General features: G+C 42.7%; 1 protein-coding gene across 2 annotated transcripts in view; it reads right to left on the reverse strand.

Annotated features, from left to right (window-relative positions):
* PLCL2 (phospholipase C like 2) overlaps positions 1-26,454 on the reverse strand; it is a 145,024-nt gene extending 118,570 nt beyond the window's left edge. The window contains exons 1-2 of one of the 2 annotated variants that reach the window (XM_072153670.1): positions 26,344-26,454; positions 24,835-25,316 (exon numbers count right to left, since the gene is read on the reverse strand). In XM_072153670.1, the coding sequence (XP_072009771.1) occupies positions 24,835-25,122 (288 nt within the window). In that variant the 5' untranslated portion in view covers positions 25,123-25,316; positions 26,344-26,454. Of the gene's footprint in view, positions 1-24,834; positions 25,317-25,981; positions 26,080-26,343 lie in introns of those variants that run through there. The other variant, XM_072153671.1, reaches the window with a different exon arrangement.
* Positions 26,455-27,213: the final 759 nt, after the last annotated feature.

A 27,213-nucleotide genomic window follows, 5' to 3' on the forward strand; every position in this document is an offset into this window, starting at 1 on the left:
TGCCTGTAGTAAAAACTTATAGTGCACAGTATAAGGGATTATCGACTTTCCCAGTGTACACATTCGGAACCCCTGTACTTTTTAATGTTTACTATCCCTTAACCTATTGGCAGGACAATGTCAGGAATAAGTGATTTCTACTGGATAATATACGGACCGCGCTTGTGTAATACCATTGTTTAAAGGAAACCTACCATCACGGAGCTAACTAATAGGAAAGATCCAATGGCAGTTTCCTTAACTAGGAACAAGTCCGATACTTTTTATGTCAAAATCTCGATTGGTTGATATGTTGATTAAAAGTTTGTCTTGTATATATGCAAATTACATGAAGAGGCTACACCACACCCTAGTAGCCCTCCTACCCCATCTTCAGTGAGAAGCCAATGGGTCTGGATTTAATAAAGACTGAATGAGAAGACTTAGGTTTAATGGTGAAAACCTGATGACAGATTCCCTTTAATGACAAATATGAATTGAAGAATCAGTTTTAATTTCACAAAAAACAATGAGCAGAGATATTTTTTTTTTATTGAGCAAGAATGTGTTATATTGCTTCCTCTTAGCACAAACTACTAATTCTGCTACCCCATGGCAAACCCATGGCCAGCAGCAAAAGTGATTTCAATGATAAGTTGCTATTATACTCCTGCATCTAACTTCTATTGCATTCAACAGACTAGCAATGACTTCTAATATTGACAAGATGATGATATCAAAAGCGTCATACCCTTCACAAATAACCCTTCTGGACAATTTATAAAGGGTGCTGTAACATACTGCTCCAAAATAAATCAATTCCTATCTGTAGGCAGTTCATGGATCCATGAAAACAGACGGAGGTCCGACATAAGAGCAGGATAATACAATGACTAGTATTGTATTGTATTATGCTTTAATTTGACATCAAAGCTAGGACAAGTTGTGCTCTCACAGGATGAAAGGTAGAAAGACATATATCAAGCTATTCCCTAAACTACCTCTAGATTGAGAAGAAAAAGATTACACAAGGCAATAAATCTGAGATGTTTTTCCTTGTCTGACCTTAGATTGTCTTTAGATAAAATAAAGGACCAGCATACATCTTTATTGCTTTGGTTCAAGTTATGTCCCATACTTTACTTGTCAAAACAAAAAATTCTGATTCCTAAAGAAGATTCTACAGAGATATAACTATTCTATTTTTAAGTTGACAAGGATTTTTGAGGGCTTGTTTTTTTGTGGGTTGAGTTGTACATTTACAGCATTATTTCATTGATTTACTTTTATGACCAAAAAAAGTCAACTATGACATTGTTTTAAGCATTATATATTTTGAAATCCTCATCATGTAGCACAGACAAACTTTACTTTTATCCTCAGGATCAGGACAATAATGGTGATCCAAAAGATGTAGGTTTTTTTTTTTAAATATTATAGCCATACACACATACATACATACATACATACATATATATATATATATATATATATACATACATATATATCACACACATACTCGAGTATAAGCCGACCCGAGTATAAGCCGAGACCCCCAATTTTACCACCAAAAACTTGGAAAACCTATTGACTTGAGTATAAGCTGAGGGTGGGAAATGCCCCCTATAATATACAGCTTGCCCCCAGTAGTATACAGCCAGCCCCCAGTAGTATACAGCCAGCCCAGCCTGCCCCCAGTAGTATACAGCCAGCCCAGCATCCCCCCCAGTAGTATACAGCCACCCCAGCCTGCCCCCCAGTAGTATACAGCCACCCCAGCCTGCCCCCCAGTAGTATACAGCCACCCCAGCCTACCCCCCAGTAGTATACAGCCACCCCAGCCTGCCCCCCAGTAGTATACTCGTGTATAAGCCGAGGGGATGTTTTTCAGCACATTTTTTGTGCTGAAAAACTCGGCTTATACACGAGTATATACGGTAATTTAAAATTATTGTCAAAAGAAAGAGATTTTAATAGAATACACCCCAACACATATGTTTTTGGACTCCATATTTTAGGGACAGAAACTTACTATTCATATATTTAAGAGTTTAAATTCTACTGGATCAAAGCCAACTCCAGCCTAAAATAACACTAGTGACTTTAGCAGACATAGCTTAAAAACTGGTGGTTTACAACATTTTGGGTCTATTAAAAGATTTTTGCATCGTTATCTTTATACGAAATAGAAGAATGTAACAGCCCCTATAAAAATTGTTTACCAACTTACCCTTGTTCACCTCTGATAACATTACTAGTATTTAGAAAATGAACAAAGCCATAACCCAGAAATATACAACACGGAATACTAGTTGGAAAGCTTATTTCTAGCCGGCATTGAAATTGCAGGGGGCTTACACAATTTTCTCAGAGATGACTGAACTATTTTCAGGCAGGCAGCAAAAAAAAAGGATACAATTTTCAGCTGCACCTCGGGGAGTCTCTTTTGAAAAATGGGACCCGTTGGACAGGATTACGGGAAGATGAAATGTTCAGACTGATAATGGGGGAAGAAAGGAACGGCTATAGACATTTATGTGATATCAATTTTACCAAGTGACGGACAACTTGTCTGTGCTAATAAAGGACATAAGGTTAAGAAAACAACATAATTTCAGAGACGACATTTTGACTTTCTGCTCAGTAATTATAGGATGGTCTACAGTAAGTGAATACTGTAAAGGGGTTGTGTATCGTAAAGGAAACTTTCCATCAGGAAAGTACCTTTTATGGTAGATATGATGGTAGGTGCCTACCAACCTCCTAAGCCCTAAACTATCTCTCTCTATTCCTTTTATATATCGTAACCCAAACTAAACTTTATCTTACCAATATGCAAATATTAACAAGAGCTGAATTCACGCTGCTCCTGCTTAGTGGTGGCGGCAGAGAGCACAAGCGTATCTATTGTCAAACACAAGCTGCATTAGGAGCGTGTCAAGGAAGCGCAATGAGGTTGGACATTAGAGGCTACTCTGACAAAAATTTGCATATTTGTAAGATAAGGTTTAGATCAGTTTAGGCTATATAAACGGATTAGAGAAAGATCTGCCTTAGCATGTAGATTCCTGATGGTAGGTTTCCTTACGTATACAACACTTAAATATCATGGGCCATGTAGTTTGCTCACTACTTAGAGTACACTCTCTATAATTTATTTGGTTGGTTAGAGGTCAGCAATTCACAATATTTAAAGGACACCTGTCATCAGGTCTGTGTCACTTGTCCTGTCACTACTACCTGTTGGAGCAGCTCACAAGGATCCCATCCCAGCCTTTATCTAGTTATTTCATACATTAATCATTGTAAAATCATCTATTTTTTATCATGTAAATGAGGCTGGTCACATGGTCAGAGGCAGTGATGTCACCCCTGTTACCCCTCCCCTCCCCTCTCCTTCCCCTGCTCTTGTCTGTGTGTAATGTATAGTAAAGTATTGCTAATGTGTGTGTGTGTGCTGCATCTGCTGACATGCTGCATCCTCCTAATACACAGAGACACAGACATCAGCTACACATGAATCTGACATGTTCTGCTGTAACATGGCTGCATCCTGGAGCTGCTGTATCTCTCCTAAACACACACACACACACACACACATGCACACACAGGCTGCAGGGGGAGTGGCCACCAGCACCAGGAAGCACATCATTATACAGCCTCACATCATTATACAGGCTGTCAGTCATGCACTGGGGGTGTGGCTGTACCTCCCACTCATGAATAGAGTGGACAGCTTGAATATGCTAATGCTTCATTGGACATTTCACAGGTCATTTGCATACAGCTTTAGGACCTCATTGCTTAGGCTTACAGGCATGTAGAGGGACAATGAAGTGATAGGGACAATGCCCTCTAACGGCAGTTTATGAAAATATATTTAGTTTAGGGGGGTTATTTTGCATGACGGGTTCTCTTTAAGCAAATTGCATGCAGAAACATTAGCTGTCCTGTATATCATCAAATAGAGACAGAAAATAACTAGAAGATATCTTATGTCAGGTGAAGGATTACTAAGGAAAATTCCCTAGAAAACCTGTCGATCACACATGTCCAACACAAGACCCACGGCCAAATCTGTCCCACCAAATCATTTCCTGTAGCCCACAAGGTCAACAGCATGTAAAAATTTTACTTTTCCAGTGAGGGATAAGGAAAATTTTGCCTCAGTGCTACCTTAAAAGGCAGCTCTCACATATACATCCATGCATGCATGACTAAGAAGAAGTCTCATAACAGCACTGTTTCAATGAGTTTATATTTCATCAGCACAGTGGAGGAGACTGGTGTGTGCAGGACATTCACCTAAACGCTTTGTCAAAAATTTTATGAAGTTTATTTAGCCAAAAGAAATAGTTTTCTCCTTCTACAGAAGTAAGAAATTGTCCGCTAGCAGTTGGGGAAGGAGACGGATTGGATCCTGCCACCATCATGCAGATAAAGCCTATATTATTTTGCTCACCTTTGACCTACAGTATAAACATACTCATCCCTATACCCAAGGTGTTTGAAAGAAATACTACATCAATTGAAAAACTAAATCATATATCTCATGGATTTTAAAACCGAGTCAATTACATAAAGCAACCTCCATGAACTAGACAGCGCTTTGGGGAAGTCATAAATTCAATGAACATGTGCGGAGAGAAAGGAGCATAACCTGAAGACCGCTGGAGCTACGCTTAGAGCATGGCACTTGGCCATTACGTGTTATAAAGTCGCAATGAATGCATTGGATTGATGCCCGCTGGGGGAAATCTTATAGTAATTTATCTGCATGCATCCCACAGTTACCGCCAACAAAGGCGTGTATTCCACAAGATAAATGTTTTCAATTACCCATTTGTACATATCTTTTTTCCCCTTTTACCATCAGGTGATTTAGAAGAAAAGCATACAACTTGGCTTCATTATTTCAGTGGATCGGTCCAGGCAAGAAAACTGCCGCTTCAATGATTTCACACTCAGCATATCCATAGGGTCCTGCTTAAAACAGCACATTTTATTTCTGTATTCACAGTATTGGGGATCGTCTGGTATCCTGTATCTGTGTCTTCAAGTCCAAATGCAAGGGAATAAGCCTAATTATCACTAAATTTAGCATCAAAATCCAGCAGGATAAACCAGGGACATTACTCATAGATCCAGGCACCGTGACTGTGGTCATCTTCTTAGATTTGTTATCCATGACCTTCCTCCCAAAATTCAATGTTTAAAATTGTGCTTATGAGCCTAAAGGGATCTGGGGGTTGTAACAATGAGCAGAACATTTCTCCCCTCCCCCCTTCCTCAGCTTTTGTAATCTAGCAGCAGCAGGAAGCGCAGGAGGAGGGAGACCTGCTCTGCTCATTGTAACGCAGACTTAAAAGACATCACTGATGGACTCTAGGAAACGCCAGAGCACCTTGGGTTCATTATCATAATTTATAAAGTTGATTTTAGAAGGAAGGAGGCCATGTAAGCCATATAAGATTCCCACAGTCACAGTGCCTGGAATTGTTAGTAAGTGTCCCTGGTTTATCATGGTTATTTTGATGGTAATAAGATACAGGGGCATAACTTGAGAGGGTGCAGTCGAAACTGGGCCCAAGAGGCTTAGGGGGCCCTTAAAGGGGTTGGCCACTTTACCTCATGTTTTTGTAATGTGTGTTTAAGTGTTGGGGGCAGGATATTAGGTAATTTATCGATATACATATTTTTAAAGTTCTGCACCGCTTTCTTGATATGTGAAGTGAATTGGTGATTGTTCATCATGTGATCTCTACCTGGCGATAAATTCTCATGTACATAAGCCTAAACCTTACAAACTAAAATCTCTGACAGATATGGGTTAATCGTATATATATAGGGAAAACAAAATCTTATCCAGGTCCTCAGGTTAACATTGCTAATGAAATGAACATCAATACATGAAATATATACGGTAGATCAAATTAAAATCTCTTCTCTTGAAAAATTTTAATTCAGATATTACGACCAAGGACTTAAACTCCCTGTAATTTCTATGTACACATGGTAGCAAGCGCAATCTAAAGATGCCCAGATTTATCATGCATCAGCAGTAAACATGATAAACCTGGTACATCTTTAAGCTGCATAGTCTAATTATTAGACATAATAAGCCCCAAAGCAACTAGAGAAGGGGCGGAGGACTGTAGGGGGTGGTTTGGAGCTTTCCGGAAGTTTGGGGGCTTGGCCTTTTACTCCTCCTGTGTGAGGTCACAGGAGGCGGTGTATGGGGGCGGGTAAGGACCCGCCCAGTGGTTTTAAAAAGTTCGAGTGCACGTGGGGGGGGCCTCTTTCCTTCTGCCCCCTGGACCGAAGAGGCGAGAAGTCACCCTCCCACCCTGCCCTCTGATTTGGTTATTTTCAGTTTCTACTTTCTTCGGTTCTGGCTGTTTCCTTCTGTCTTTCCACAGTTGTCACAGCAAAGGCGGATGTTTTCACAGGCCCTAAGGCCCCTTTCACACTTGCGTTTTTCACGCGCGTTTTCTGCGCGTGCTTTTGACGCGCAGAACTTGCATTGCACTCTGACCCATTGTAATCAATGGGTCTTTTCAGACTTGCATTTTTTTTCACGCACACACGCGCGTTTTTTTTAACGCGCGTTTAAATCTCGACATGCTCTACTTTTGCAAGTCACGCGCGTGAAAAACGCACCATACAAGTCTATGGAGACGCATCAAAAACGCATTGCACTCTGAGACACTTGCAAGTGCAATGCAAGTGCAATGCGTTTTTCACGCATCAATTGCCATAGAAAAGATAGAGCTTAGTCCTGAGTCCATTTCACGCGCGTTTTCTGCGCGTGAAAAACGCATTGAAATTGCATTGAAATTGCATCAAAAACGCGCGTGAAAAACTGAGACACTGAACAAACTCTGACTGAAAACTGATTGCACTCTGATGCAAAATGCGCGTTTTTCACTGACCAAAAACTGATCGCACCCTGATCAAACTCTGACGTGAAATGCAACGCGAGTGTGGAAGGGGCCTAAGGCGATTGAAGATGCCCACATGACGGCTGCAGGGCCGCAGCCGCCATTTCGGGCGAAGTTGGTCCATAAGTTTCGGAGGAACGCAAGAGGGCCTTGCAAGTTCTTAAATGTTTCAATTTATGTTAATTTAATTATTTAATTATTTAAGTTTGTTAATAAATGCTGTGGCCTTCCCACATTTCCATAATTTGTTTCCCAGTTGTTTGTTAAAACAGTTAACATGTAGGCACAAAGGTCAAGCACCATATTTTTAGGTTTGGGTTTGTTAATCCCTACAGTCAGATTAGGAAATACGTTTCGTCCTCATGGTGACATTACTGTAGTATCTGCCATAATGTAGTGTCTATAGCTTTGGACTGGCCCACAGGTTAGTCTTCGAGTGCATGGCAGAGAACACCTACTTAGTACAAGTCCCATAGTAACCTATGAAGTGCAGGTTGAAAACATGTTCTGTGCTCCAGTGATTTCTATGGGACTTCTGGCACTGCTTAAAACACAAGACAATGGTAGAATCTGGCATCACAGAGTGGCAAAGATGGACATGCAAAGAACACAAGAAGTCCCGCCAGTTGGACCCTCACAATTGGGCATTTATGTCTTATCCTTTGGATAGGCAATGAACATTTGGTACTCAGAACAGAGGTACTCCACAGCTACCCTCAGCATGCTCGGCAAAGCTACAATTCTGGAATATAAGTCCATTTTTCACAGTCCTTCTGTTGCTAACCAGCATTGCATTCAGACAGATTCCCCAAAATACTTGTGTATTTTACACATATACAGTAACAAGGATCTGTATTTTCACTGTATACAAGTGCAGAGTAAATCATGTGATTGAATGAATCATCCCACCAGTCAATGACACTGTTCCGGACTGAATTTCATAATTTCCTTTTTCAGCTGCACAGAAATACAGTTACTATGAGAATAATGGACAATAAAACTACAACTACTTATGTTATCTATAAAACTATTTACAGAAAGATGGTAAGATAGATAGACTTTTGGACATAAATGATTGGTCAGTACAGGGTTAACTTAGAAATAAGCCAGGAATCCTTTGTTTTATCAGCTGTGTTTTCTATCCTTCACCTTAGTGATAACACATGGAAAAATCTTCCATGGCTTTGTTCAGGATTCATTGTGTTATAGTACAGAATGCTCCGTGCCACAATCATTCAGATTGGGTCAACATTTCTGCATTTCTAATGTCACACATGAGAACGGCGATAGACAGATGCTTTGGAAAGAAACACTTTTGACTAATGTAGTGTAAAAATACTTGATTTTCTCAGCTCTTGATTGAAATTTTTCATTTTCGTCTCTACTGATGCCATTGATCAGCTTTCATCCAAGAAGACACAGTGCAACTCTGCAAAGAATCAATTCACATTCATCTCCAATTAGTGTACCGTAACAGTAAGCACTATGCTACATGGGGCGAGTTATACAGGGTCACAGTGCACTGGCACTGCCAAAATCCATTGCAGGGATCAGATTTAACCTCTTATACTCCCCCAAACAGGAAAACACTATGATTGTGTAATACAAGCGCGTCAATGTAGTAGACTGCTGCAACAAATGATATGATCTGCTCCAGCACATGGCAGCGGCAAACAAAAAGCCATTGTTAATGGGGATGTGACCTCTCAGAAGTAAAATCTCTTTAAATGCGGGCACCAATATAATAGCATTAAACAGCTGTACTTCTAGTAACATAATTAACTATTTATGGGTCTCAGCCATGCAAATTGATAGTAAATCATTCTAGGGCAATAAAATGAGTTAATGATGGAAGCATAACATAAGCATGGATTATAGCCATTGGCTTCTATGCTAGAAATGTTATCGTTCATTTGTATCACGAGGTTGCATCAAGAAAGGGGCATTAAACTTGGTGGTGCTGGTAATGTACTCTAGGCATCAACAAATTAGATTGCAGCTACAAGTACAGTTATTTTGACTTATTGAGGGAGATCCCCAAAAATCTAGAAATTGCTATTAAAATAAAAACATTATGCCACTACAGTCAATTGCAAGAGACTGTCTGCACGGCTCCCTTTCGCTGCATCTTGAGAAATCAGGATACCAAAGCACCGCGCATAGAGCAGTATGAGAATCTGGTGGATAGTATAGAGAAAATGAGAGGGGACCGGGAAGCATAGAACAAAATAATAACAAATTTATTCTACTGGGCCCCCAAACAGAAGAATTCAAGGGACCTGGAGTAGGAGCTCTAGCAGCTCCAATGAAAATCCAGCCCTGTTCACACCTTCTCACTCCACCTGCAGCCCCAGGATGTGTTGCTTTAAAATAGTGCTGAGAGCGGCAAGGACTGGCCTGTCTGCACATGAAGGAGGCGGCCAGGAGTTCTGTCTGGCAAACTCTGTGCCATCCACAGAGAGGGCTCCGAGTACGGAGTTCTTGCATACGGCAAGGCTTTATACACAAAACCTGTAAATTATTACAAACAGTGGTTATGGCTATCTATTAATGATTTTCCATTAAATAATACAGCGGTGTATAACTGAGGAATTGATGTACAGTAGATCTATGTAATACGTAATTTACTGCCAATTATTATTACACTGACAATTTATTTTTATTACATTGAGGCTCCAATCACACCACTCTACTGGGGGTTGTAATCTGGCCAAATCACTGCCCCCATAGAGTTTTATGACACACCCGTTCACCCGGTGGACACAAAGTCTCTCACCACACAGTGACAGAACTGGGGAGGCCAAAAAATATTGACCAAGTCCTATTCTCAGCCTGATTTGCAGCACGCCCTGAATTTGATGAAAAGGCCTCAACATGTCTCTGCATAAAATCACAGCTATGTAAAAGTATGGCACAGTCATGCAATTCCTATGGTCAGGTATTACATTTTCATACACCCTGAGATTTCTCAGAGCCATAATACTTTATGGCATGAGGCCTAAGGGGAAAGTAATCAATATCATGATCCTAGTATAGGATCTTGTAGTTTTCAGAACTAATTAAGTCTAAAAACAGGTTTTGTTGCATAGAAGTGTTTAATGAGTTTTGCTTATTGATGTCAAAGCAATAAAAGAATGACCAATAATAGGATGAATAACACTTCACATATTTGAAATAGCATTTTTACAAAACAATATTTTTTGCAATCATTGTCTAAAAGATACTTTATTTATTCATTTTGCTTTATTTTGCTGTCTTATTCTGTAGAAGCAGATTTACTTGGAGCACTGTGTAATCATAGGTTTTCCTGGTTTGCTTTGACAGCCATAGTGTATGCTGAGTGCCGTGTTAAGAACCCAACCCCAAATTAACAGAGAATCCAAACCATAATCTTTATTTCTACATGTTAAAATCCCACTCTATAAAATGTTCCACAATCGCTGAAGAATACAAATAAGCTAAATAAAACCTCACATACCGATAGCCAGAGTCACATCTCAGATTGCTTTTTTCCTCTGGTAGTTGCTCATCCTCTTAAATTTAATATGTCAAAGTCTGAGCTCCTCATAATCCCACATAAACCTGGCCCTATTAACACCTTTCATAATAATGTTGTCTTGCAAGCCTATGATTAGGGTGTTGCTTGTAACAAATCAAAATCCCCTGGGACTACTTCATGAATATTATATCTTTATCCAACATCTAGAGGTAGTTTTGGGTAAGCCAGTAGTAAGACTTGTATTCTAGGACTAATATGTAGTAAAGAGCTCTATTATAGAGGTTCTCTTACTGCATCAATAACCATTTGACTCTTTCATCCCCATCAACTACTGCCAGACTCCTCCAATCATCGTTAGATATACCAAATAACGTGACTCGTTCAATAGCTTAAGACCCCAAAGTTTAGGGAAGCCCCACACAGTAAAGGGATGCAGAGAATTCTCCAGGCAAGTTGTTAAAAAACATCTGGTGTCTGGAATTAAGGAAAAGCAGGATGCTTACTCGTATCCTCACAGCATACTTTTCAACAAACAAAAATACACTTAAAAGCTATGAAAGACCAAAGGGAAGTAGACTCTACTGCTAGGCCATTCAAGGCAGAACTATCCATTGGGGGAGAGATCAACAACCCTATCCAAGACAAAAAATTTGCACTGTTCCCAAGACAGGTTCCCTGTCCTCCTTATAGAACATAAATTCTCCAACATTGAGCTAAGCCACTAGAAGATAGGACCAGACAGGATCAACAGGGACTTTGAAACAATAATACAGTCCATATAATATGGGCACTTACAGATGGCTTCCTGAATGCAGATAACTTTTCTCTTTTTGATGAAATTACATTCCAAATCTCTTTAGTAAAAAAATATTTTCTGCTGCTATCCAGGAGGAGTGTCACAGTTCAGCGATTAGTAGCGATCACATGTACTTGCAATCTAATTTCACAGAAGACATGTAACTTCATCCATCTTCGGAGACAAATTCAGTGTGTATTTTGCAAAGCATTGAAACACCAGCTAAAATAATTTAATCCATCTCATATATCAGCAGTCACTTTAGGATCATTCAATTACAGCCCCTATGGGACATTTCAAGAGGATTCAGTGGTGCATCAAGCTCAGTGCAGGCTGCAAGGCATTGCATCAGTATGCAGATGGATATTAAATAGGGAAAATTAATTAACAACTATTCTTTTTAATAATAATAAAAAAAAATTGTACATATAACTGCAAGTTATCTATACCGAGTAAAAGTTTGCCATTACAGCTGTTTATTCTTAGCCTTAGGCCTGCACTTATGACAGTGATTGGTCCTTGGATCGCAGAACATGTGCTGACCAGGTTTTTACTGACAGACCACAGTGCAGAGGATGGGAATCTGTGCATCGTAGTCATATAGGATGCAAGGAGTCCCTTCTTCCCCACACACTCAGTGCAGAGATTATCTGTGCCACTGATTTTAGGGTATACTGCATTACCTTTCAGTGACCATAGCCTTACCCTCAGTAAAGCTTTGGTGTCTTGACTATATTGTATTACAGAAGCAATGTGACTAACCAATACAGACTATAACGCACCTTCCATGCAAGTTCCATTGACTTTTATCAACTTTATAACACAACCTTTAAAGGGAACTTGTCAGGAGGATTTAGTCCTATCATGCCATCACGAAAAATGTTATGCATGACAGTGACCAGATCAGAACTATGTCTTTCTATACTGTAGGAGATTACACAGAAAAATAACGCTGCTTAGCAATGACCTAAGTCAGTGTAACAGAAGAAGAGAAGAGAGATACAAAGCCTGCTATATTTTGATGCTGATTTGACAGATCACACAATGACAAGGACAACTTCTGACAGCTTTCAGTACACAAACCAATCCCCAAAAACACAAAAAGTTCAATTTTTATGACTTTGATGGCAAAAAATTCCATAGAGGACCTTCTAAATTTCCCCAACCTGTCTGACTGAATTTGGTATCATTTCTCCAACTCTAACATAAAGTGAAAAAGTGGGTTTTTTCCATACATTATACAGTCATACAGGCTCTCTCTGGTCAGTCTTCTAGGAGAAAAGGCACAAAAAAAACACTTTCTTTTGTTCTTCTGTTGCTAAAAGCCACACTCCTCCAGAGGTTACGGAAGTGGCTGATGATGACGAAGTGTCAGCAATACTGAGAAATGTGTCTTATCTGAAAGACTTCAAGAAGAGTCTAAAAAAGGCCAAACCCACGTATGCTGCTCTGTGCACATAGCTGATATGTTCACCTACAGTCTGGTAAATGGGGAATATGAAATTCTTGTGATCAGAAGGAACCAATCATTTTTATATACCGTAGTCAAAAGTGCAACAAACAGTCCACAGAACCTGGAAAAATATGAACACTAAATAACAAGAAATCATAAAAATAGTCCATAGTTAGGATGTAGATTGGACAATACAACAAGGAATCAAGTTTTTTTTATAAAAGGGGTCTTTATCATTATTTGTCTTTATCATTATATCCTATAAAAGGCCTGCGAACTTTACAGAGACACTAACAAAAAGCAGATTGCCCAAATGCTGCAGTGGTCTAGGTACAGAATCTAGGCCACCTTTAGGGTTTGTAGAGCCAGACCGGCTGGATCATCTTTAATGGGGAAAAAAAATTACATAGAAGTAAAAAATACAGTCTAATATTATATATGTATATACATATATACACAAATACATACAACTTGCTGCTGATTGATCCTGTACATAAGGCAATTCAGTTCTGTCCTTATTCTAAGTCACTTCCCTAAACTAAAGTGCAAGTAATTACATAACCGAGTGATAAATGGTCTAACGTTTTCCTGTCTCCTCCCGTTTCATCTGAAATGTAACTGTAGAATACAAAACACAGATTTATTAAAGAGGACCCCTCACCATAAATAAGATGTCTAATCTTCAGGTTAGAATAAGAAGTTTTTGGAAAATGGTGTTAAGTGTCTCCATCTTATTTATAGTAGTCATCCCTTTTAGTTCTTAAAATAAATCCTAAACCCAATTTAACTCCTTGCTCTGTCACAAAAAAGTGAATACCTACACCCCAGAAGGCTGACAGTCTATGGCAGTGGTGGCGAACCTATGGCACGGGTGCCAGAGGTGGCACTCGGAGCCCTTTCTGTGGACACCCAGGCCATCACCAGAGACGACTCTAGGTATCTTCCTGCAGTCCCAGACAGTCCAGGACTTTCTTTGCACAGACAGCTCTACCTGGGACTACTGGAGGGGTGGGAAGGTGTGGACAGATCTGGATTATCATTGTAGCTCCTGCTCCGGCCCTTGCTATTTTGGCTCAAATCTAACATACATTGCCCCTATGTATAAAACCACTATTGGACCACACTCCCATGAGTCAGACCAACTATGTAAATGACAAAGAACCACACTATGGACCTGGCCCATGAAAATCCCAACTGAGATCATGTGTTGTGGATAATTGATCAGTCACAGATTATATCTGTTCCAAATTTCTCAATATGGGTATTGTGTGCTCGCTGAAAGAATTCCTTCAAAAATTAAATGTACATAACGCTTTTGTGGTCGTCTTTGGCAACGTATTCATGAATCCTTTTTTTTCACCAAATATCCAAAGATACAGCGGAGCGGAGTTGGGCCGCTTTCATACAGTTGTGTTCATTCTAGGAAATAAACCTGACATATTGCACAACCCAAACTTGGACAAGTAAAATCATTCTTTGCCACTTGACAAAACTTTTTCTGGTATGAAATTTGTATACAGGAATGGCAGGAAACTGACTGCAGCATTAATACTGCTCACAAGGAAACAAGGGCTCATTTCCCATTTAATTTGTTTTCAGTTCGGCTATGACCGATATTTTCCAGTGTCAGTTGCTCTATTTTGCTCAATTACAACCGATTTACTGAACAAACATTATCCGAAAAAAGTTGTATCTGTCGTGAAGATCATGACATCTGTGCCTGGAGGCCAGATATCTAATACTTAAACTATTATACAGAATTACTTCCTAGCATTACTACACATGTGGAAACTGGAGCATTGTGAATCCTGCTAGAGGTAACTTTCTAGCTACTATTAGGTCCTACACACATAACATGAACATTTTGATCATAATAGAGTGGACGACACAGACTAGAAATGCACACTGCTGTAAAGACTTTATAGTGGGGGGTTACTTTACAGTTCAGAACACTGATAACCAATTCCAGATTTAGACATTGAGATTTTTTTTCATTTGTTCCCCTGCAAACTTCAAACTACATCAACGACATGTCAGCACATTTGACTTCTGCAAAAATTCACAGCAACTATAAAATTATTCACACCAAAATCTTATGTTCCATTTGAACACTGTGGCCGACAATCAAACCTGTGAAGGGTGCAGGGTGCGCCAGATTCATGAATTGTGGTGCATGGTCTGGCACCCACTACACTGCCTTCAAAGTGTACACCAGTTTTTTTTTTCTGTCTTGTTGGACACAGCACAGCTGCAACATAAAACTGGTGTAGACACTTTATAAATACATGAGCAAGCAGTTTGCCAGTTCTGCTTTGCTCATCTCTGGGAGCATCAGGGAGTCAGACGGAGGTACCTTGGACCCCATCGGACCCCCCCCCTTTCTTGGAGTCATCACTGAAACCCCCACTGATCTGCAAGTTAGGCCCTATAGTGTGGATAGGGCCTAACTTGTTTCCTGAGAAATCCCCTTTAATACAAGAGACAACCCTTTGGCACGTAATCAAGCGGTTAAAAAGAAGCAGATGCTTCAATGCATGGCCATTAAACCAACATAATGGTAGAGGTTAGCAAATCATCCAAGATTCGCTGAATTCACTTTGCTAAATCTTTAAATAGTTTCACTTGCCTGTGCCCCCTTCATAAGCTCTGGGATGGATGACAGCAGTACATTGCTTCATTTCTTTAAAACGGTGGCTAAAGAGAAGTAGATTCCCTGAAAAATGGCAGATAAGTGGCGAATCTCCAAACCAACTTATAGATTTGTCATAATGCCATTATGATTGGTTTCTATCCTATCTCATAGTAGGGTATACTCCAGGATCCATGTGTCCCAACAGAACATAGCAGGGCATACTCTAGGATCCATGTGTCCCAACAGAACATAGCAGGGTAAACTCCAGGACCCATGTGTCCCAACAGAACATAGCAGGGTATACTCCAGGACCCATGTGTCCCAACAGAACATAGCAGGGTATACTCCAGGACCCATGTGTCCCAACAGAACATAGCAGGGTATACTCCAGGACCCATGTGTCCCAACAGAACATAGCAGGGTATACTCCAGGAGCTATGTGTCCCAACAGAACATAGCAGGGTATACTCCAGGACCTATGTGTCCCAACAGAACATAGCAGGGTATACTCCAGGACCTATGTGTCCCAACAGAGCATAGCAGGGTATACTCCAGGATCCATGTGTCCCAACAAAACATAGCAGGTGTGGCAGGGTGGCTGCCACTAGAGAAGCTTTTGGGCATAAAATGTGCATTTTGCCTTATGAAAAGCTGAGTAGAAGACAGACCTGGAAAAGTTGGGTCTGTCTAATTAAGTTGATTAGTTTTCAGCTGGAGGGGCTGCACTAATACTTGGGGCAGACTTCACACTGGGCTCCACCCTGGGGAAGAGACAGGCGACGGCAAAGGCCTGTGGAGCGGTGGCAGTGAACTTGCTGTGTTTTTGGGGTGGCTGGCAGTAGGCCAGCACCTGGTGAGGTAGGGAACCTCGGTGTGTAGTTAGTGCCGGAGAGGCTTAGGTGTTATTTTTATGTTTTGAGTTTGTGTACTGCCAAATAAAGCTGGCTGAGGCCAGTCTTAACCTTACTCACATTGTGTGAATTCCCTGTGTGTGCTGGTCGTCTGCTTAGGAGACGACGATCCCCGGAGCTAATTCCCTTACATATGGTGGCGGTATGCTATGGCATGGAAATCAGCACACACAGCGAGGTTTAAAGGGCCAGTAGCCCTCATGTGAGAGACTGTTGTTCCTGCTGCTGGAGGCGCTGTGGTCACGGGAAGATTTGTCTTGCTGTGGGAGTAATCACCATGGGTCCGATGGATGAGTTCCAGAGACGCTGCCGGCAGATGATGTGGGAGGACCTTGGAATGCCAGAAGCCATTCGGGTTATGGAGACCCCAACTGCCAAGGCGAGCGGATCCCAGCCGATGGTTCGAGATGTCTGTGATCGGTCTGCAGTTCCTGCGGAGAGGTTGCTATGTGCCGTTGCTGGGGGCAACCAACGGGAGCAGCCTTGCAGAGGTCTACGGATGAACCGGTGTGTGGCGGAATGTCCTGCGGCCAAGTGGCCACGTGTTGCAGCGTGTATGCAGCAGCGCAAAGATGTGGTTGCTAGGGGCAACCAACGGCGACAGCATGCGGCTGTGCCATGTGAGGTCAGTGCACCTCATTGTCCTCTGGTCAGGAGACCAGAGAAGTTGCCAGTCAAGACCTGTGAGATGATAGTGGGTGGAATCCCGCTGATGGTGGAACTGGACTGTTCTCAGGATGTCTCCAGAGTTAAACCGGACATCTTATTGTTCCTGAAGTACCAGCCAGGGAAGGGTAAGACTGTCTCGATTGACTTTGAAAGTGATATTGCGATTGTGACACATAAGCTGGAGATTTGTGCAGATCTGGAGGTGGAGTTCATCCTGGGGAAAAACTTCCCTTTTTTCTGGGACTTGTGGGAAAGTATTCCAAGTGGTGGGAATAGCTGCTTTTCCTGGGAGACCCCTCTGACATCGGGTACAGTCCCAATCTCCCCAAAGGACGATCTGGAGAAGTCTCAGCGACCTGAGGTGATGGTGGGTGGAGTCTCAACAGGTTGCAGTCTGAACTGTGACCAAGGGGTCTTGATCCCACAGAAGGAGACTCTGCCACTGAGACTGATAAAGTCTGATGGACTATGTGATGATGATAATATTTGTGATGCCTTAATTTCTGAAGTTAAACCAGAAAAGTGTAATGTTGTGCATAATCTGCCTCTAACCTGTGATTATAGTGTTAACTGTGATTATATGACACTACCTGTAACATGTGACAATTCTGCAATGCCGATAACATCTGATAGCGTTACAATGTCTGTTCAGAATTATGCAGAGTGTGAACTAGGTGCAGCCCTAGATACTGAGAGAGTTAGCTCAGAGGTGCCCCTAGAGGTTGTGAGTTGTAATGACACAGGTAGCGAGCCTGAGATGTGTAATGTAGCTAATGGCAGTTCAGATAGGGATACCGCCATAGCAAGGGCAGGTGAAGATAATGAGATCCTGATTGTTAGTGGTTTCCCTTCAGCCCAGAGTTACACAAACAGTGAGTGTGAACAGAGCCCTAGAGAAGCAGCTACTCGCTCAGAACCTGCAGGAGGTGAGGATAGCCTGTGTCAGTCACCTGTGGAGGGGTATCACATTAGTGTTCAGGAAATGTCAGGGGGAGACCAGACATCTGATACACCTGAGGCTTCTGAGGAGATTGATGTACTGAGTTTGTGTGTGAACAAGGCCAGAAGAAGCATCAATAAACTGAGGCGTCATGTGAATACTGGTTTGCGGAATAACTGGTATAAATGCTACAATTGTCACGTGTCTTATAGAAGAAAAGATGACCTAAAGAGACATATATTACAGAAACATGAGTTGAAGATTGATATCTCGTACTGTCCTTTCTGTGATACAGTGTTTGCAAAGAAAAGTGAATGGGAGGTTCACATGTGTACGTGTTCGGGGAACAAAAGAAAGTGCCAAAATGGTGATGCCGACCTCCAGGTGTGTTCTGTCGTGATGTGGCACCAGAAGTGTCCTAGGAAGGAGACCAGGCGTAAACCAAACCCCTGTACACCTGCTGATGAACCGCAGAATACGCATGATGGCGTGCTGACTGAAATTGTGTGTGAACAGGGTGGAAGCGCCACTCTTAATCATACACCTACGGATGAGGGGACCCCAGATCCCCAGAAGGTGGTGGAACATGTGATGCACCAGCCCTTTGGTAGTTCTGCCTGCAGTGTGGTGAGTGCAGTCTACAACTCTGTGAGGGAAGGTCGCCCATGCATCCGCAGTGATCGTGATGTTGCTGAGAAGGAGGAGAAGCCCTTGACTGACGTTACAGTGACTGGATCAAGGCCTCTCATAGGCATTCTGGAGCCACCGGTTGCCACAAGTAATGACTTTGCTTGCAGAGGTTTGGGGAAACAGGAGTCCAACCTGGCTTTTCTTCAGCAGCCAACTGGAAAAGCCGTATTGAAGTCAAATACAGTGACTGGTGCCCGAGACACTGTTACAGGTGCGACGTCCGATATATTGGGCTGGGAAGCTGGTGCAGTACAAGGCGGTGTGGGTGTGACTAAGTCTGTAGTCTCAACCGTGATGGCCACCCAAGTGGGATCGCTTATAACCAGTAGCCTGAATACAGTCTTGGGAAAATCCGAAGAATGGATTGATGGTTACCTCCCGAAGACAGGTGAAGAGCTGTCTCAGCCTGCTGAACCTGTGGAGAAGGTTGAAGTGGCGCCAAGTCTACAACAAAGGGACCAGCCGAGTTGCTGTGTACGTGTGGAAGCTCTGTCGTCTCGTCTCTGTCATAGTGCATGCCAGCATTCTCTGGGCAAGTGGAGGAATACCCAGATGGGCCCTACAGAGACTCCAGCACAGCTGCACCCAACGGTAGATCTGCCTGATCATCTGAAAAGCGAAAGTGAAGATGGTCTGGATGGTGAGAAGTGCCTTGAAGATATACCGGGTGATGACTGCAGTGGATGTGAGGAGACGGTGTCTGATATAATGTCAACAGAGCCCTCGAAATTCCTACACAGGAAAGACTCGGTGAAGACTGAGGTGTTGGCCAGCAAGGCGTATGAAGGACTGACCGAGGAAGAGGTCAGCCAGGAACCTAGTGCAAGCCATGAAGAGCTTAAGGCTGCCATTGTGGAAAGTCCATGCCAGGACTTGGGTCCGAAGTCCGAAGTGTTAGCTGGAGGTGATGAGGATGATGCTGATGTTGAGATGAGTTTCACCTACACCGAGAGCGGAGGTTGTGACCTCAGAGGTAGCAAGCGCACAGCTTTGCAGACATGTGACCAGAAGCTCACCAATGTGAATCGTGCCCTGGTTCTGAACGGTAATGCCCCCTTCAATGACAAAGAAGGTGCCGAAGCTGAAGACTGGAAAACGGGCAAACCCGTGCGTGTCGTGTGCAATGCTAAGGGGAAAAAGCACAGTGCATATGCCTCAGTGGATGGTAACCGGTGTGACGGCATCCACAAGGTGATGAAGAGATGGGGCCTAACCATGCCAAGCCCTGAGGGGTATGTGGAGTCTCCAGTAAAATGCAAGAGAAAGAGGAGAAGAAAATCTATCATTGTTAATAGAGACATGATTGAAGATGATCAGTTGTGTGAAGGAAGAGATGCTGGGACTAATTTTGAGCTGTCTGTGTCTCCTGCAGTTAAGGAAAAAAGCTGTCATTTTCCAGGTATAGAAGATGTAGTAGATAGTAGGGTCTCTACAGTGCTTCTAGGAACCGTAGGGATTAGACCCCAATATAGGAGCTTTGACCCCGGAGGGAGAATTAAGCTTATTGATCAGGCCTACGGCCTTGATCACAGGGGGAGGATATGTGGCAGGGTGGCTGCCACTAGAGAAGCTTTTGGGCATAAAATGTGCATTTTGCCTTATGAAAAGCTGAGTAGAAGACAGACCTGGAAAAGTTGGGTCTGTCTAATTAAGTTGATTAGTTTTCAGCTGGAGGGGCTGCACTAATACTTGGGGCAGACTTCACACTGGGCTCCACCCTGGGGAAGAGACAGGCGACGGCAAAGGCCTGTGGAGCGGTGGCAGTGAACTTGCTGTGTTTTTGGGGTGGCTGGCAGTAGGCCAGCACCTGGTGAGGTAGGGAACCTCGGTGTGTAGTTAGTGCCGGAGAGGCTTAGGTGTTATTTTTATGTTTTGAGTTTGTGTACTGCCAAATAAAGCTGGCTGAGGCCAGTCTTAACCTTACTCACATTGTGTGAATTCCCTGTGTGTGCTGGTCGTCTGCTTAGGAGACGACGATCCCCGGAGCTAATTCCCTTACATAGGGTATACTCCAGGACCCATGTGTCCCAACAGAACATAGCAGGGTATACTCCAGGACCCATGTGTCCCAACAGAACATAGCAGGGTATACTCCAGGACCCATGTGTCCCAACAGAACATAGCAGGGTATACTCCAGGACCCATGTGTCCCAACAGAACACATCATTTTGATAGATCGTTTATAAAAGTGATCGGATTAGATGAACCTTCAGTAAGAATAACAGAAGTATATTTTCAGGTTCCCCCTAATGTTAAGAGACGGACATTAAGTTGTCTACAAGGAACACAATAAGACTATATGTCACGGTAATGACAAGTACAAAGCAGGAACTCGTGGGTCTCTATCCAGCCAGGTTTACATGTCAGCTACTACTGACTTGAAACTTTGACAACAGGAAGGCTTAAGGGCATATTCGGCTCGTAAACTATTTCTCAGTAAAAACTTGTGGATAAATAGTGGTAAATGAATACTAAAATACCGATTAATGAAAGGGACTATCTGGCAGCATAAATAAAACCGTAAGAATGGTTTAAAAAAGAAAAGAAAAATCAGAAAACATTACTGGGTTCTTGATTCTCTCCACAGTACTTTACTCACAGTAAATATCTCCTCAGCCAATCGGTGGCGGCTGGAAGGACCTGCTCTGGGTGGGCATCTCCTGTGTACCGGGTCAGGACTAGGACGTTGACCTCACAGCAAGTTGGTCACAAGGCCTGATGCATGGCAAATGACAGAGGCCTGAGCAGGAAAAGAGAAGATGTAGCAGCGGGACGTGGCCACAACTAACAATAGTAGAAACTGGCTAATATATGTCGCTGAAAACAAAGGAAGATGAAACAAAGCAGATCATGTGGAGGAGGGGGAAGGTGAGTGCTCCTCACCCATCCACTTTCCATGGTTGAGTGGCCGCACTGGGACAGGATTAGGACCTGCTATATCTTTGGGCCATGGCCGCCCCTGGTTTGGTTGCATTGCAATGAGACACAGTTTTCTCACTGAGTGTAATAGACCTCTATGGGAGCTGCGATCTTGCCACAATCTTTGCAGTCAGATCACGGCCCCCCGATACGATCGGGTACATGGGACCTGATTATGAGACCAAATTAGGAGTGGCTCAACACACAGAATAAGTGAAAATTCCTTCCATTATATTCTGTGAAGTCTCCCCAGCGGTTTTCGGTCACATTGTAATATTACAGTATTAGACTATGTCCAGTCAATATCTCCAAGAGGAGGAATGGTTTACTGAAATGGACACAACGTTACTTCGTTCCATTCCTCATCAGGAGACAACACGGTGCACATTCCACAATCTGTACACGGTTTGTTTCCTCTGTTATACCATGACAGATTTTTGGCACTCAACTCGATAAACCTGACTCCAAACCTCTTTTAGCTTTGACAGGTTTCAGTATTTTTAGTTTACTCTGACTGTGTTGCATTTCTGTGGTATACTGTAATTAACTTTACATACTCCCAATAAACACTGCAGAGATAAAGTATGAGGCACAATATAACTATGTCCATTGTACGGATAATGTTGTGGTGTGGTAAGAGGTTTGTATAGTTTTCTATATAATGCTCACAGTAACATGCAAACATGATCTAAGGGAGTATGAGGAATAGCCCTGCACTACAGAAGAACAAATCAGCAGTGTTACTGCTCCATTAAGACATGGGAAAACAACCCCGGTTCTCATAATCTGAGTGAATAGCACTTCTGCCTTGCAGCTCTGGGGTCCTGGGTTCGAATCCCACCCAGGTCAACATCTGCAAAGAGTTTGTATGTTCTCTCCGTGTTTGCGTGGGTTTCCTCCGGGTACTCCGGTTTCCTCCCACACTCCAAAACATACTGTTAGGATGTTTAGATTGTGAGCCCCATGGGGACAGGGACCAATTTGACATGCTTTTTGCAGGGCTGCGTAATCTGTGTGTGCTACATAAATAGAGAATTATTATAATCTATGAGTTTCTCAAGGGGCACTACTTACAGTCCAGGGATAGGTGACAAGTATAAAAGGGAGTCTACCATCAGTTTTGACCGTTCAAAGCGCAAACAGTATTAGGTAGCAGCCCTGTATATCTGTGTACTATCTGTGTACTGTGTTCGTATCTTGTAGCACTCATGTACAATGGTACTTGAGATCTCTTTACTTTAATTTTTACTTTTCTCTCTAATACAAAGCACAGCCTCTCCCCGCTGCTTAGAGCTTATAGTTAGAAAGCAGCAATCAAAGGACACAGCAGTTTGTGAATACACATTCAGTCCAGCTACAATCTTAGAATATAGATGCATTTTCATAGTCCTGCCACTACATACACACCAAGGTATAGTTACACAGATCTCCAGTACTAGTCCCTTACCCTGTCTGTGGCTTTGTATGGTCAACACCCATATCTCCCCCCCCCCCCATTTTGGGGAAATCCGTGTTCATATAAACTAAGCTAAAATTCTGTGAGAACTGATCTGAAACGCAAGACAGAGTACACACATTTCTTTATAGAAACATTTGTAGTCCAAGGGCCACATTGTCAAGGTGAACCAATCCCATGGACTCCCATGAAACCTTATATAGGTATTACTGTCTGAGGGACACATATGTAATATGTGCAATAAATGGCTGATATCTGCAGTAGCACTTCCAGGACTACTTATTGACAGAATGGGGGTCCCAAAAAGGAAAACACCAAGCAGCATGTGGATCATGTCCTCTAGGAGTAGGGGGTCCTACAATGTGTCATTACAGCCATCCCTGGCCCTTGGCTTTACACACTGGTGTTCAAACCTAGAATACGTGTATATCTGATGTAAACCTGTGGACATGGGAAGTCAGACAGACCACTTTGATAGCCCATAATATCCGTTACTACCAAGGCAATAAGAGACCAAGCATAGAAATCAGATTATAGTGCACATGAGACGCTGGAGTAATGTAGCAAACTCAGAATAGCACAATTTTCCCTTAACATAAAAGGTTAACTTAAAGTGACGTAACACACAGCGTTGTAGCCACAAGCTCCTGACACTCAGTTCCTCTACTGAGATCCGGTGCATTTGCAAAGCTGTGGCTCACACCCCATGTACTAATGACAAACAACAAATTTACACTGAGTAACTTTCACATACACCATAGGAACGAGGGTGGGACGAGTGAAATGAACCAACGCGATCTGAAGCAGCTAACTGGAAAGAGGGGAGGACCAGCACTTTCTTGATCATGAAAGATAAGAGGCTGCCAGAAGATTGTGTGAGCTGCTGTCACCATCCACACCCAATGCCACACACCGTTACAGCACTTAACGAGCCTTTCATCACAAGACATAATGACTCCCAGCACCTATTTCGGACAGGTGTATTTTGTGTGAGGTTGCTAGGTTACAGGTTTTTGGCACATTTAGTGTAACTTGTGTACAGTCATAAATCTCCGAGCTATGACATTTTTATCAAAGTAGCAAATAACTCCACAACTTTTGTATTGTTACACACCAGTGTGCGATATGGAATATATTTTCATCACCCCTGGCATGTACATAATGTGTGTATATTTGTACGCATGTGCCCCAAGCTATACATTTAGTACTGTACACATCTGAAATGAACATTGCATTCAACCTATACCCGTCACCTACTCAAGGTAGTGGCAGATGTACTTCACACATAGATAATACTCAAGGGAACACAGATCATTATAACACAAGAAAGAAGAATCTCCAGAAAATTAACTGGTGACATTAATCCTTCAAAAGGGCCATTCGATTCTAGGTGCCCACTACTATGCCCATATCATGCCCCTGCTACTACAACTGCTGAGGTTTTATCACAATTTGGTGTAAATTATGAAGAAGGATATTGCAAAGCTGGAACCAGAACATGGTAGGACCCTCCTGAGATCATGCTGTGTTAATGCCCATGGTTTTTCATTACACCATGGGCTGCCACAGTCTTGCCAACCAACATGCACTGACTATCTCACAATATGGCTGCCTCTATTATTAGAAATATAGCATTTTAAGAAAATACCAGGTATGTGTATATGTGATACCCTAAAGTGTATTTCTAGAAATGTTATAAAATGTTTATATGACTAGGAGTCAAATATGACAAGGCATGCACAAAGCATGTGTATATTAGTACACACATGCCCCTACTGTATGTTTAGTACTGTACACATCAGAAATGAACATTGCATAAACGTTGTACCTGCACCCATCAAATAGTATTTCAGGTAAACGCCAGCTATGTGTGTTGTGTATTACTAATAACGTTATATAATGTTTCTATCTCTAGGAGTCAGCTATGACGATAAGAAAATCCCCCTCACCTTGATGATACTACTCCGCCGGGGCAATCCCTGCTTGTCCACCTTGTCAATGCCAGGGCTGTCGGGCAGTGCAGATCCACCGTCATCTCTGCTATCTGTCCGGGCACAATCTCCATTGGACACACCACTGCTAGAAGTGTTCTCAATTTTGCACTTTCCTCCATTAGTCTCAGCACTTTGTCCATCTCCATTGCTAGTAGTAATAGGTAATTTACCATTTGCAGAATCTAATGGCAAGGGCACACTACCCTCGCCAGCACCTCCACCTCCCCCACCTGGTTCTGCCATGAGGCTGTCAGCAGCAGAGCCTTCTCTGGTCCGACTCTTACTTGTCCTCTATCTTCTTCCCGATCAGCTCTGACCAATGTAAGGACACAGCGTCCCCAGCCCTGTCCCCTCCTTATAGTAGCATCCGATTCATCGACTGTAATGTGATAATGTATAAGATTACATGTACACATCTAATCCACAGCATCGGCCACCTGAAACAATTAAACAAACTGTGTTAATAATTACAGAAGCAATTACATGGATAGAAAACGGCCTTCACTTTCAATTATCAAGCCGGGAACATAATACATCATGTTAATGAATGGTTACATATCACTGCACAGCAAAATGCAAATATTATGAGCCAAGAATGTAATATTTTGTATTCTTATTGTTCTGGAGAATTCAGGAGTAATATCTTGAAGGATGGCGAGGTGCTTCCCAGGGATGTGACAAATGGACACATCATTACATGGGGAGGCAGTGTTAGGGGGTCAGCTACAGCTGTCACACACATGCACACACTAAGCCCTGGGGTTCATGCATTACATAGCACACATGTACAGCTTCTCTGTATGCAATTCACACTGTATGCATTACACATACAGAACAATACACTGCACATATACAGAACAGGGCTCATCCTCTACACATGAATAGAACACATGCAGAACACATAGACATAAATCATACATACATGTCACACAATGCAGAACACATAGACATACATCACACATACATATCATACATGCATAGATCACACATGTATATCACACATGCAGAACACATAGACATAGAACACACATGTATAGCACACATGCATAGATCACACATATATGTCACACATGCAGAACACACTGACATACATGTATCACACCTCCATAGTACATGCCACATGCCGAGCACAGCCAGGCGTCTCCCCTCCTATGTCCCGCCAGTCCAGTGTCTATATGACAGCTGCACAGTCTTTGTGTGTGTGTCTCCCTGGGATGTGTACACACCATATGCTGCTAGTAGATGCACAGAGGTGTCACTAGACCTCACACTGATGTCACCCAGCAGCACATATGTAATCCTGCCCATTGTCATACACACTAAGGGTCCGTGCCGTATACGTGTGTGTGCTGGGTGTGTACGGGCTCACTGTCACACATGTGCGGTAATGACTCCACATACATACATGTATCGTATAGGGATGTACATGGCTAATGCATGGCGACCCCCGGCTGCAGGACTTACCCCGATTCCCGGAGCCCCCGGCCGTAGCAGCAGCCGCCAGCACCGGCACCCTCAGCAGCCTCTGCACTGCCGGGGTGAAACCACAACACCCGTGGGGGGCGGGGTATCCCCTGCCAATCAATCTGGCCCTCTGACGCCTATTGGCTGACGAACAAACCCGTGAGCTGGCTCTCCACGCCCACCTGTCAGCGCAAATACCCGCCCACCTGCGGCCCCGGGGAGATTACTGGGGGATTTGCTGCAATTCTGATGGAGTAGTAGTCGTACGAGTCTGTCACTGTTATACACTGCAATACACACTAGGTGCGTTTCCTTCATGCAGACAATGGACTAAGATCTAAATTTTGCTTACCTGAAAATTTCTTTTCCTCGAAGTCCAAAGGCAGCACTGATGGGTAAGAGTCTGGAGTCCTAATTATGACAGAAGAACACAATAACAATGTTAATTAACAATAAATCAATTAACCGACTGCCCTATAAGTATCCTAGGAGTCAAGGAAGAGGCGTGTTTTATGCAGCAAAAAAAAAAAAAAATTATTTTATTGGGAGGGAATATAATAGTGCTGCCTTTGGACTTCGAGGAAAAGAAATTTTCAGGTAAGCAAAATTTAGATCTTCCTCTCGTCCTACAGGCAGCACTGATGGGATTTAGGTAGCAAATCAAAAGGGGGGGGACAAATTTTCGAAGCCACTGTAGATAGCACCGATACGCCAAAGGCTGAGCCAGCTGAGGAGACATCCAGCCTGTAATGTTTAGCAAAGGTATTAGAAGAAGTCCAAGAAGCTGCGTGACAGATCTGATCTATAGAGAGCATTGCATACTCTGCCCAGGAAGTAGCAGTAGATCTTGTAGAATGAGCCCTAATCTGT

The sequence above is a fragment of the Engystomops pustulosus genome, chromosome 5 (genome assembly GCF_040894005.1).
Source record: "Engystomops pustulosus chromosome 5, aEngPut4.maternal, whole genome shotgun sequence".
Taxonomy (NCBI): Eukaryota; Metazoa; Chordata; class Amphibia; order Anura; family Leptodactylidae; genus Engystomops; species Engystomops pustulosus.